This window comes from Halichoeres trimaculatus, unplaced genomic scaffold (assembly GCF_033239565.1).
Source record: "Halichoeres trimaculatus isolate MK-OKI-2021-1 unplaced genomic scaffold, fHalTri1.1 fHalTri1_scaffold_9, whole genome shotgun sequence".
Taxonomy (NCBI): domain Eukaryota; kingdom Metazoa; phylum Chordata; class Actinopteri; order Labriformes; family Labridae; genus Halichoeres; species Halichoeres trimaculatus.
Window position 1 is genome coordinate 12,892,598 of NW_027437188.1, and position 13,623 is coordinate 12,906,220.

At 42.1% G+C, this 13,623-nt stretch overlaps 1 protein-coding gene across 3 annotated transcripts in view; it reads right to left on the bottom strand.

Annotated features, from left to right (window-relative positions):
• Positions 1–327: 327 nt before the first annotated feature.
• LOC141798487 (kinase suppressor of Ras 1-like) overlaps positions 328–13,623 on the bottom strand; it is a 40,742-nt gene continuing 27,446 nt past the window's right edge. For all 3 annotated transcript variants that reach the window (XM_074680473.1, XM_074680472.1, XM_074680471.1), the window contains exons 2-19: positions 12,695–12,851; positions 12,234–12,606; positions 11,756–11,922; positions 11,605–11,671; positions 10,639–10,722; positions 10,496–10,557; positions 10,237–10,349; positions 9,978–10,152; positions 9,834–9,882; positions 7,960–8,014; positions 6,915–7,163; positions 6,574–6,770; positions 6,307–6,403; positions 5,854–5,987; positions 5,517–5,648; positions 3,565–3,700; positions 3,318–3,451; positions 328–2,874 (exon numbers count right to left, since the gene is read on the bottom strand). In XM_074680473.1, the coding sequence (XP_074536574.1) occupies positions 2,781–2,874; positions 3,318–3,451; positions 3,565–3,700; positions 5,517–5,648; positions 5,854–5,987; positions 6,307–6,403; positions 6,574–6,770; positions 6,915–7,163; positions 7,960–8,014; positions 9,834–9,882; positions 9,978–10,152; positions 10,237–10,349; positions 10,496–10,557; positions 10,639–10,722; positions 11,605–11,671; positions 11,756–11,922; positions 12,234–12,606; positions 12,695–12,785 (2,409 nt within the window). In that variant the 5' untranslated portion in view covers positions 12,786–12,851 and the 3' untranslated portion in view covers positions 328–2,780. The remainder of the gene's footprint in view (positions 2,875–3,317; positions 3,452–3,564; positions 3,701–5,516; positions 5,649–5,853; positions 5,988–6,306; positions 6,404–6,573; positions 6,771–6,914; positions 7,164–7,959; positions 8,015–9,833; positions 9,883–9,977; positions 10,153–10,236; positions 10,350–10,495; positions 10,558–10,638; positions 10,723–11,604; positions 11,672–11,755; positions 11,923–12,233; positions 12,607–12,694; positions 12,852–13,623) is intronic.

Consider the following 13,623-nt stretch of genomic DNA (forward strand, 5'->3'; position numbering starts at 1 on the left):
CAGACGTTCGTTAATGGATCACTGGTACCAAAATGACTCGGTACTGAAAACTAATTAATTTTGAGTTTTTAAGGGCCTTTTTGGATTTTTTAAATTATTTTTGCTCTGACTGTACTCAAAGAAAATGCACTTGAAAACCCAAGAGTGATTCTTAATGCAATATTACACAAAAAGGGTGTCCCAACACTTTTTTATCCAGCCCTGTGAAGTACAGTGGATGTATTGTGAGAAGATAATTCAGGCAATCTTTAACTTAATGGTTTGAATGTTTTATAAAACATGACAAAGAGGATCAGAGTAACAGAAGATAAACTTTATTATCTCCAAACGTTAAGAACAGAATATTAAAAACTTTGAACACATCCTGTACAAAAATACTCTACACAACAAAAAACCCTCCTCAAAAAACAAAAACACACACACAGTCCACCAAAACCAGTCTGCACATAGTCAGACAGTTCAGTTTTACCCTTTAAACACTGAATGTTCAGGGCTGTGTGAGTACAACTTTGTGCTTTACATTCAGACAGATTAAGAGACACACACACACACACACAGGCACACACACACATCCTGTCCTCTACCACAGTGTTCACACCTGAATTACCGACGTTGGTACCTCACACACTTTTCACTCTGAACAACATTTTCTGCCTCTTTGCTCTCCTGAGTTCAAACATCGAGTGATTTAATGTGTGGTTTGATCTTTTACTTTTATTGTTTTATAAAACTCTGATATTTATTACAGCAGCAAAAGACAAAGCTCCCCAAACAAACAGTATTTTTTAAGGTTTGATTTTCTGCAGCATGTCAGGGATATTTGATTTATTTTACAGTTTAATTCTCACAACAAGACGTCACCTGATACACAGAACAACCTTCACAAACTGAGACTCACTGTGGATTAAATCATTCTACTAAAATTAAGTCTTCTTGGTCTGTTCAGGGGCTTTGAAGAGTAATGTTTAAAGATATTATTAAGTCCAAATATCTTCTTTTTTTTTTTACATCTTTCTCTGCTTTTTTCACATGAATGTGATGTAGCATTAACAGATCTTGTTTTTTTTTCATCTGGTGGTTTAATAAAATAATGGGTCAGTTTTAGGAGTGTGATAAACTGGATGTTTAAAGTGGTAAAAATAAAATTGAATAACCAGATCTAAATTGATATCAAATCTTTTTTTTTAACAATGAACATTCAGTTAAAGTTTGATCCAATCAGATAAGTTGCTGAACATTTAAACCCTGCCTGCAGCTTTTTATTGAACAGACAGTGATTGGTTTATTCTATTTTCCTTTAACCCTCCACCAAACTGTTGGCACCAGCATGTGTTTTATTTGTTTTTTATCCTTGTGCTGAAAATATTCCTGCAGTTTTGACACAGAACACCAGGGGGAGCCTCGGCTTACTCTGCATAAAGAAGAGGCTCTGCATGATTGGATCAGATGTGAATTGAAGCTAACCTGTTTCCAGTTTTTACAGATAAAGAACATTTACAAAGCTGCACAGACTTGTGAATCAATGGATCATCATTTTTAACGAGAATAGAGAATATTTCTACTTTAACAAAAACTGTTCTGCGTAAAAAGAGTGAAACGGACCTTAAAAAAAATTGTTTATTAAATAATATCACTAGTACCAGCCTGGTTTAAGAGTTCTTTAAACTTGGTATTAATGTCAAAAACTGTATCTGAAGGAGGTGAGATATGACATGTGACATATGAATCTCTACAGATTAAAGGTCCCATATTATGCAAAAATCACTTGATTAAGTCTTTCAGTGAAATTTGTGGGTCTTTGGCTTTCCTCCCAGCCCACAAAATGCGATATTTAATGACAAAACCTGTACTTGGTATTGCTTGTGAATGTAAAATCCTGACCTTTTAGAGCTGTTTGGATTTTGGGGATTTGCCGACGTGTGCGATTCCTTTTTTTGACCAATCAGGGCCTAAGTCTGACCTGAATGGTTCACCAGAGCAGATACCCTGGAACCCCCTCCCACCCACTCCTCTCCCTCCTGCTGGAGAAAAATCTCTCCAGCAGCAGGGAGGAGAATGCCAAAGTTGAAGAGCCATCACTGCTCTGTTTTTGGCTGTAAACAGCCACATAGTTCCATGCACAAGCTTCCATCTCGGAAGAGAAGACAAGACTAAGTGGCTAGAGTTCATTTATCAAGGAAATGTGCCAGCTACACTCAGTAAAACTCTGCATGTGTTTCAAAGTCACTTCGTGGCCAACTGCTTTTCCAACTTTGGACAGTTCAACAGAGGGCTAGTGAATAGACTGGTCCTGAATCCAGGCGCATTACCAACCATCTACCAACAAACCTCAGACCCTGGAAATGTGATTATTTTAAATGCTGTGTGCTGCGGAGCAGATGTAAGAGCTTTTCCTCAGTGTCCCCCCTGTCTCTGTGTTAGCTTCAGGATGCTAACTTTAGCTGCGGTTAGCCTGTTGTTTTAGCCTGTAATGTTACGGTAAACAAGCTTTGCTGTTTTCTAAATATTGTGCACTTGGAGCTTGTGGCAGCGCTCTCAGTGATGTGGAAGAGCGGGGTGGTATCATCGGTGGCTCATTTACATATGAAGGTCACGCCCACTAAATCAGAGCGTTCTGAACAGAGGGGCTATGAGAGCCTGGAAACAATGCTGCTGTGCTTGATTTATTGGCTTTTTGGACCAAAACATGTTACCACCATTTCATAAAGACATCAATGATCAATATCAAACTGCAGAAAAGGAGCATGATATGGGACCTTTAATATAATCTGCTGTGACTCTCAGCTGCAGTATTTGTACATGTACGGACAGTGGGCATGAAGGCCCTGATGGCAGTGATCTCTCAGACACTGATGATGATGATGATCCCACAGCCTTCATCAGGAGGAGGAGTCAAACATCAGGAGGGGTGGGAGACAGGAGTGAAGGGAAGAAAGAGGAGAGGAAATGGAGGAAAAGGTCGCAGGGTAAAGTTCAGCGGAGATCAGCCGGCAGCCCAAAAGAAACAGAGAAGGAGAGAAACACAGGATGGAAAAAAAGATGAAGGAAGTTCAGAGGAAGTTAAAATCTAACACAGTCTCTGGTGGAGCTTTCCTCAAGATACAAAATAAAGTCACATTAGAAAAGGTTTCTGACAACAGTTCATACTCAGCAGGACAAACTCAGTGTTCACATTTCTACACACTCTTATTTACAGCAGGTTCCTTTTGTTTGTGTGGGCTCCTCCCTTTTTAAAAGTCTATCAGGCTCCTCCCCCAGGAAGCTCCTCCTCCTGCTGTGAGGAGGGTTTAATCCCTTCCTGGCTCTATGATACGTACTCTGTGGTCTTCCAGAAGTGTCCAGGGTGAGACAGCCTGCGGTTCAGTTTGGGGAGTTTCTCTAGCATGTCAGACAGCTGGGTGAAGGTCGGCCTGCTGTCGGCTTCAGGGGACCAGCAGGCGGAGAGGATCTCCTGATGGGACAGAGAGTTTCCTTTGTAAAATCACAGCTATCCATTATCATCATCATCCGGCTCTATCAGCTGCTTCTGTGTGAGCAATAAATCATCAAACTGATCAGACTCACCGTCACCTCTTTGCCCAGGTTGGCGTCTGCCAGGACCTTCTTTATGCCCTCTCCACTGCCTGCCAGCCAGATTTTAGCCTCCACAGGAAGGTCAGTGATCGGCCAGTCCCCGACCTGCAGCTCGTACCAGATCGTGCTGAGAAAGATGCACAACAAACCGATCAGAGTGATAAGATATCACATTGTTAATCTGAAGTTACGGACTTTATCAGCCAAGTGAAGCCAGGAGAAATATACACAGGCATTTTTTAAGGATTTTTTGATACTGTAAGAAGAAAAACGAATCTAGTTGCTAAATTTGCTAAAAGATAAAAAAAAAAAAAGAAGAAGAAAAGGTCCACAGTTTTGAACTCTCTTTTTCTAATCTTTTTTCTTAAGACAGTTACACTAACGGCTCTGTCTTTTGATTGTCAGTTTGTTTTATGTCTGCTTTCAGTGTTGTTACTTAGTCTTAAACTCTAATTACATCCTTAAACTTTGTATTTTACATGTCTTGTGTGGTCTAGTGCTTTCACCAATCTTATATGTTTCACACATGAAATAAAAAGAGAACAGGCTCAGGGACACAATGCTTGACTTCATCACTAAATGCCCAATTTAGAGTGTCTTACTAAAATGAAAATCTACACTCATCAGCGACTTTATCAGGCATACCTGTCCAAATGCTTGTTAACACATATTTCTAATCAGCCAATCACATGGCAACAACTCAATGGACTTAGGCATGTAGACATGGTCAAGACGATGGCTGTTGGTGCCAGACGGGCTGGTCTGAGTATTTCAGAAACTGTTGACCTACTGGGATTTTAACCCACAACCATCTCTAGGGTTTACAGAGAATGGTCCCAAAAAGAGCAAACATCCAGTGAGCGGCAGTTCTGTGGGCCAAAATGCCTTGTTGACCCCAGAGGTCAGAGGAGAATCGACAGACTGGTTGGAGCTGATAGAAAGGCAACAGTTACTCAAATAACCACTGGTTACAACCGAGGTCTGCAGAAGAGCATCTCTGAACACACAACACGTCCAACCTTGAGGCAGATGGGCTACAGCAGCAGAGGACCACACCGGGTGACCCTCCTGTCAGCAAAGAACAGGAAACTGAGGCTACAATTCACACAGCAACACCAAATCTGGACAATAGAAGATTGGAAAAACGCTGCCTGGTTTGATGAATCTGGATTTCTGCTCCACATTCGGATGGTGGCGTCAGAATTTGGCGTCAACAACATGAAAGCATGGATCCATCCTGCCTTGTATCAACGGTTCAGGCTGCTGCTGGTGGTGTAATGGTGTGGGAGATATTTCCTTGGCTCACTTTAGGCCCCTTAGTACCAACTGAGCATGGTTTAAAGTCCACAGCCTACCTGAGTATTGTTGCTGACCATGTCCATCCCTTTATGAGCACAGTGTACCCATCTTCTGATGGCTACTTCCAGCAGGATAACGCTCCATGTCATAAAGCTGGAATCATCTCAGACTGGTTTCTTCAACATGACAATGAGTTCCCTGTACTCAAATGTCCTCCACAGTCCCCAGATCTCAATCCAATAGAGCACCTTTGGGATGTGGTGGAACGGGAGATTCTCATCATGGATGTTCAGCCGACAAATCTGCAGCAACTGTGTGATGCTATCATGTCAACATGAACCAAAGTCTCTGAGGAATGTTTCCAGTACCTTGTTGAATCTATGCCACCAAGGATTAAGGCAGTTCTGAAGGATAAAGGGGGTCCAACCCGGTACTAGCAAGGTGCACCTGATAAAGTGGCCGATGAGTGTATATTGGTTTATGCAATCTTTAGTTATACAATATTGTTGTCAATGTGTTTTTAAATGATAGCTGGAAAAACACACAATTTTCCCTGTGTATCTGCAATGATAGTAAAGTTTTACTTAAAAAAAAAAATCAGCCTAGATTAAGACTTAAAGTTTTTTATAAGAATCCTTGGATACCCAAAAGCGTAAACGTCTGCAGCTTTGGAGAAGAGCAACTGATCCTCGTCCTCCTCTGGACTCATTCTTCGTACAATTTCTGGAGCGAGGTAAGAGATCCAGCCTTGTGGTATCCGCAGCACGTTCTTTCTTCTAAACACACACACACACACACACACACACACACACACACACACACACACACACACACACACACCACACACCACACACACACACACACACACACACACACACACACACACACACACACACACACACACACACACACACACACTCATTTATGACATATATGTGAAATATGAGATCCAGATCCAATGTCTCTGTGCCCTCCTCCTACCTGCCCTCCTGTACGACTCCAGACATCCCGAACAGGCCGAAGTCAGTGATCACCACCTTGTTGGTGTTGTAGAAAACATTTTTTGATTTCAGGTCTTTGTGGATGATTTCTTTAGCGTGCAGGTAACCCATTCCCTGTGGAGGAAACACATCAGCTCATTTCAGGATCATTTAAAAACAGAAACAAGAAACCGTCATCACATGACTGAGTTTCTGACCAATGTCTTCCCTCATCAGTGAGTTTAAATGTTTGATTGCATCATAAAATGAACAGTTTGGAGCCAACAATATATTAATTTTACATAAATAACTCATAAACTAACTATGTGAGTCTACCGGTATCTTTGGGGAAAAAGTGAAAAGTGATATTTTATGAATGACGACACAATCTGATCATTTCAGGTCTTGGTTTTTATGAATTTAGATTTATGAGCTTCAAACATGAGTTTCTTACCTTTACGATGTCTTGTGCAATTTGCCTGATCTTGTTGATGTCCAGTAGGTGACCTCTTTCTCTTACAACAGAGTAGAGAGTCATGCCTTTGCAGAAACTGAGCACAAAACAGGAGTATGCTGTTAAAGCTGCAGGTATATGATCACCAAAACTTTGATTTTTGCAGAAAGTAAAGAAACAATCCAACAGGGTGAGAGAAAGAGAGGTCTTTGGTCTTTGCTGGAAAAGAGAAGCAGCAGACCTCCTCAGGTGTGTGTGTGTGTATACCTGGTAATGATGGCGAGATGGGGCGGGGCCATGCAGGCGCCCATGAACAGCACCACATTCTCGTGTCGGGTTTGTCTGTAGTTCATGACCTCCTTCTTGAACACCTTCAGGTGGTCCTGGTTGTTCCCGTCGATCTCCAGCAGACGGATTGCCACCTCGCCGTGCCAGCGGCCTTTATGCACCTTCCCCCAGCGACCCTGAAGACGTGACATGAGGGTCACATGACTCAGCTGCAGGTTCAGGTTTCATGTTTTATATCTGTGACACATTCATGTTTCTCTGGCAGGAAGTCATTTCAGGTTTGGCCTCCATCCTACATCCCGGGTCCTCTGTGCGCTCACCTTTCCAATGAGCTCCCCCAGCTGCAGCTGCTCGTACGGGATGTCCCACTCCTGCAGGTACACGCTGGTCTGACTTGCTTTACGGGAGATGGGGCCCCTCCAGCGGCCCACAACCCCACGCCGGCAGATAGGAGGCAGCTCCTCCAGCCCGTCCTCGTCACCCTCCTCTGGGGAGAAGCTCTTGGTCCGGCTGCTCGGGTCGGCTGCTTCCTCCTCCTCCTCAGCGTGGAAGTCTTCTTCTGCCTCATCCTGAAACAAACACACAAGGTTTGATTTATCAAACAGGTGAGAGAAAAGTTTGTGTTGAAAATGTAAAGACCTTTAACTGCTGCTTTATAAAAAATGATCCCATCACAGCTGCTGAGACTCAACATCTACCTCTATAAACATTTAGGATCATAAAATAAAAAACACACTGATAAATAACAGAAATAAGAAAAAAGGAAGATATCCCAAAGATGGCAAAACAAAACAAAACAAATAGTATCAGAAGTCATGTGTATTTATGTCCATACAGATTAAAAAAATACATAAAATGCATGAGTATAATCTGCATTTATTTCATGAGCACTTTTTAAGTCATTAACTTGAACTCATCAACAGACAGACTGATTTAAATAAGAAATTTGCTCTTCTTGAGATGAAAATGTGGTATTGATTCAAATTTATCCAAGAAAAAATTTCATAGTGAGACAAAAAAATAAGTTAATGCTGGAAAATCACAAAATCAAACCTCCTTGTTGGAAAATTTCTCTTCATTTCTCCCCTATCCACACCTGCACTCTGATATCAAGGTTGTTTTGATGGTTTATTGTATTACATTATCTACTCTAAGAAAAAAAAATAAGATTTTTATTGAAAAAGTTAGTTTACAGATTATTTTATGGACTCATAGAACTTCAAAGGTTTTCTTTATGTGCTGGAGTTTCTTTATGTGAAATGAGTAAAGTAAATTCATCACGCAAAATAAGGAAATGACTGTTTTCACTCCTTCTTTGGAGCTATGTAACATATAAAAATATGTGTGCACATGTGTGTGTCTCACCCCTCCTTGTTCTGCCTCAGTGAGCTGAGTTTCTGCGCTGTCCACTTGTGACGCTCTGGAGACAAATCAGAAGAATAATCAGCGTTAGCCACAGCTCTTATTTCAGGCTTTATGAGTCCGATGTAAATGAACCTCCAGACTGAAACTCTGCAGATAAACACGTTCAGCAAACAACGCTGAGGGAAACTCAAACACTTTAAAGTCTGCTCTCTGCATCAGCTGACATTTTTAATCATCATAATCAGGTCAGGAGCAAAAGTTTCACTGAGTGTGAGGAGAAACTCTGACTGGAAATGAAACAAATACACTCTGTAAGATCTGTGCAGGGTATTCAGCCAAGTGTTAAAGTCATGCCCACGTTTCTCGTGAAGTAAAAGTGTCCCACCTTGCTGCACTTCCTGTCTGTGTCTATTGATGACTACATGCATTTCAGAGTATGAGGGCTTCTTACAATGCGATCTATTTTTTGTGCATGCATCTTATTTTCCAAACCAAATGTAGCTCAGCATCCTCAGAGTAAAATCCCTCAGCATCAGGGTAATTCAATCGGACTTTGGTTATTGGATTAGTTTAATTCTGAAAAAGGGTTGTTCAAAAGGGAAAGAAGGATTTCAAAATCGAATATGATCACGTAATCCAATCCTAGTTTTAATCTGGATCAAACCTTAAGTTTGTGTTGTATATTACTTTTCAGTAGGATCTGGATCACTGTGATCCAAAAAAAAAGGTTACCCTGATCCCATCAGGGGGTAGGATTTCAAGCTGGATTTCAGAAAGAAAATGTAGTATAACTTTAAAATTGGCCAAATAATAAAACATTTGTACAATTTAGAGTCAATACTTTTAATCATACTTTGCACTTGGCTTGTTTAATTATTAAAGTGATAAAGTAGATAAAGTTACCTCAGGCTACCAATGAAGCCTTTCAGAATAGCAAGTAAAGTAAAAACAAAGAGAAAATGAAAGAGCAGAAGCACAGATACTCCTGGCAAAGGAACAAATCAAGTAGACCAAACTGCAGCAAACCAAAAACTGCAGATCCACCTTCCAAAAGCAGAGCCTAAAAAATACTGGACTGTCCTTCACAGATAAAGAAGAAGCCTGAACATTTTTTTTTTATTTCGCCAACTATCGGACAATTAGCCTCTTTTTTTTTACATTTCAGATGTTTTCAGAATATCCACTTTGTATTTTCTTTGTATATGTATTATTCATTCTTTATGGCTCAGATTAGGGGCCACAAAAAAAGAAGAAATCAAAAATAGAAGTGGATGTTTATGTTATTTTTGTTATTTCTCAAAATGAAAAAAAAACACCAACAATGACCCCATGTTGGCTCTTCTACCTGTTGTGCTTTATACAGCTGTTAGCCCACATTATGATATGTTGTCCCATTTAGAGCACTGGTAATCAGGATTTGGTGATCTTAAAAACTGTGTGTGCGGATCAAGGTAATCCAATCTAGTGATGCTTTGAAAAACCGGCATAAAACTGAGACAGATTACCTGATCCTGGATAGCAAGAAATGGGATTTCCAAATCCTGGTCATTTTGATCTGGATTAAATTCTTTGAACAACTGGCCCCAGAGGTTTATCACTCCCAGCGCGCTCAGTTAACGCATGCCAATCATTGACCAATCAAAATCAATAAGGGGTGGGACTTCAAAAGCCAAATTTGGATAAAGTAATCATACTCATTCTGGGAAAGCTGCTGCTAAGTTCTTGGAAAAAAAAAAACCTTTGATGAGGAGAAAAGTGCTCTGATCTTCAGTTAAGGGAACTTCTATCTGTCTGAAGGTGGCCATGCTGGAGGGTGCCTGAATGAGGTGCGAGAGGTGTGGGAGTAAAACCTTTTGTAGAAGTCAGAGTCTTACCCTGTCTCGTAGCAGCCTCCAGCAGCAGGCTGAGAGGAATCAGGAACATCTGTGGAAACAAAACTTCAGGATGAGTTTGATTGTGAATCCTACATTTCCCAGAATGCAACCACACTGAGTGTTAAAGTGAGAAGGCATGATCACCTGGGAAGTGGAAGCGGTCGTCCCGGCAGCCCTGTGGTGATGGGTTGGGAGGCGGTGTTGCGCTGACGCTGGGGGGGTTACTCTGCTGGAGGAGGGCGGGGGAGGACGGGGTGGAGGAGGTGGCTGAGGAAGGGTTGCTGCTGGAGTCCAGCTGGTGTATACTGGGAGGGGGCTCCTGGGAGCACACGCACACAGATATATATAAATAAAACAGAGTAAATGATGTTTGAGCTTTAATTAAAGAGGATCCTAAACACACCCTCTTGGTTATCGCTTTGGGTAAAGTCCTAAACTGCAGCGGGATCTCCGCCGTGTGATCGATCCGGTTGTTGATATCTGAAGGAACTGATTCTGCTCGGCGCATCCTCGGCACTGAAACCAGATTTAGTAAACAAACAGAGATATTAAAGAAGCAGTTCACAATTTTTTGACAGGCTCAAAACTGAGCAGACAGCTTCAAAGTGTCCTCATAACTCAGTTTAAACCCCCGAAAAAAAGAGAGTGTGCGTGTTTCTTACATGTGAGGAATGATATCCGACACGAGGGAGCATCTTTGGTACATTTGTTGTGACACTTTAACCTGTAAACAGAGGACCCAACGTCAGCTGATGACACCAGGGCACAGAGTTGAGCATTGAGTTTGACATGTAGGATCTCTTACTTGCAGTGTTTGCATTTAACACCAAACATCATGCTCTTCCGACACACCTGGCACGTCTGAGAGAGCCACGACTTTGTGGAAAACCTACGAGGAAGAAAACGTTACACAACTTTATTGGAATAACACAAAGTTTAGAGTTTGATCAGAAAAAAATAAACTATTAGGGGACAGAAAAGTACAGGAGCCTGGGGAGGTGATGAGTTTTATGCTCAAATGGTTTAAATACACTTTTTTTCTATTAAAATAAAAATCACAACATGAGGTTTTGAATGCAAAGCACACCTTGGTTTTATAATATTGACAGAAAACCAACAAAATCAGTCATTAAGAAGCATTTCATCTGATTTTAATCATTCTCTCTCCTCAAATCACCTTAAAGAAACAGATTTTGAAGTTTTTTGCTTCATAATATCTTATTTTTCTACATCTATGATCTAAGTGATCAGCTGAAAATAATCCAGGAGCAGAGTTTGTGATTTTGTGTTGACTAGGAAAATAAAGTGTAAGTAGTTGTAATACTTTTTTTGTCCAACAGAGGGAGACTTGTAACCTCATGCACTAGAGCTCATGTTTTCCTCCTCATTTATTCATACTTTGAAATGTATTTATAACCAAATAAGAATAAAAATGATGTTTGAGAAAAGGTAAAATTTAAGTTGTACACAACTTCTTTTCAAAGCATCAATTAATGCACCTCATCTTGCTTCAGATTTAACCTCTGACACTCATTGTGATCTAATTCTGATCTGAAGTTAACTTTATTTTAATTTCGTCTAAACTTTAATCCATATCTAGGCTAGAATTCTTCTAAATTACAGCAAAATGAAAGCTCTGAAAAATAAAAATCTCCCTCATCATCAGCCAACACTTACTGAAACACCATGACCACAGCGTGTCACATTTTCCACTCAGGCTTTTATTCTGACAGGACAGGACAGGAAGTCTGCAGGTGTGACTGTAACCTACCTGTGTGTCACAGCGAGGCCGATGTCTCTTCTGGGCGTCTGAGGTGAGCTCCTGTTCATGCTCACACCTGAAAATAACATCAAAACATTGTCGTCACTCTGAGATGCTCTGAGGGGCTTGAAGAGAGACAAGGTCCGTTTTAAGGTCTCACCATCTGGCAGCAGGGCTGGGTGAGCCGTCATCATGTACGGGGCAGAGGACGGGACAGGACCAGGAGTTCGTGCAGAGAGGGGAGGAGAGCGCAGAGCTGAATCCTCAGGAGGATGACTCGAGCCGTTGATCTGGAGAGCGGCTAAAACTTTGTTCTTTTTACCAGCTCTGAAAGACGAGAAAGAGACAAGTCACTGCAGCAGGTTCTCTGATATGATACTCAGCTTATCATCACAGGCTGTGAACGTGTCGTTTTACTGATTATTTAGACAGAATTTGACATCAAACTGCAAGCAGGACAGGTCTGTGTGGGTTGACATTTGTGCCACGTCTTCATGAAGTCAAAATGAACGGCTTCATTCTGGGTCTCAAAGGTAGAAATCTCTGGGATCATAAATCTTGGAGGAACTTTGAGTATTTTCCTCCTGAAAAAATAACTTTTATTCCTCGAGGAGCAGCAGATCCTGGTGTAACCTCACCTGAGAGTTGCAGGCTCCTCGATGCGGTTGGCCAGCTGCGACTCGTGGCTCTTGCTCCGGGTCAGGTTGATGTTGGGGAGGAGCTGCAGCAGTTTGCGTGACGGTGGAGGTGGGGTCTGGCAGGACTTGGCGGTGCGGGTCTTTGAGGCCCGGCTAGGTGGAGGCGTACACGGTTCAGAAGCGAAGGCGTCTGTCATTTCCTCTGTTGACATGTACCTCCTCTGTTCCTCTGAGCAAGGCACCACAGATATGGAGATGGAGCGGCCGTGGTTGGCGGAGGGCTGAAGGGGGATGGAGGGGCTGAAGGAGCTGGAGGCGGGGCTGAGGGGAGAGAAGGCATCGCTGTCCTGTGACGGGTCGGAGCTGCAGGAACCTGAAGGAGGAGGAGGAGGAGGAACCACATGAAACACTCTTCAGTCTAAACTCTGTAGGACATGCAGCACAAAGTGCAGCCAGCGTACCTGTATCACCTGCTTCATTCACACTCTTCAGACAGGAGAGAGCAGCAGTGAGGCGAGATCGGTCCTCCGAGCTGGATCCCAGACGTCTCATGGTGTCCTGCAGCTCACAGCCGGACGTCTGCAGCAAACCGTCCTCTGAGAGCTTCTCTGCTGCAGCCTGTGGGACACACAGAGGACACGTCCGTCAGAGACCAGAGCAACAACTACTCCTTCATGTGATGCACTGCTGCAGAAATACACCCGCAAGTATTTACACCTCAGGAACTTTTTAAGTTGTTAACATTTCACAAATGAAAAATAAAAACACATTTTGTTGTTTGCATGAAAAGGAGCATCACAAAAAGTGGAGGGGAAACTTCAAACGGAGATGAAACAAACAAAGTGAAATGTCGAAATCTGGAGGCTTTGCTTCTACAAATGATGTGCAACCATGTGACATAAGATTTTATCATTCATTGTGCTGGCGTTCTCTGAAAACCACACGGTAAGAGGCTGAAGTCAGTCTGAATAAGAGGATCTTAGAGGATCACTGAATCTGCTCTAAACTACAGATATGCCGTTAAAAAGAAAATAAAAAGCTACGCGAAAGGACACGCTCCTCTCAGGACGCCAACAAATAGGTTTGAAGAGTGAAAACGCTCTGACAGCTACCATGAAGTCTGTGTCAGCTGTTCTCAGGGTCAAAGGTCGTCTAACTGACTGAACTTTAACTTTCCTCACCAGTAGGCGTGTAGCGTGTCACGTTCACCGATTCATAAATCAATCTGATAACATGAGAGGAGGAGAAGAAGAGAAACAGCCACGCTTAAGTACTGTGAAACCAGATCACTGCTTAGATTAAAGATGTGATGATAAAGACGTCAAAGTTTGAACGAATCATAGAGGAAACAAAAGTCTGAGCGAGCCAAAGACCTTCTCATAAATCCCTC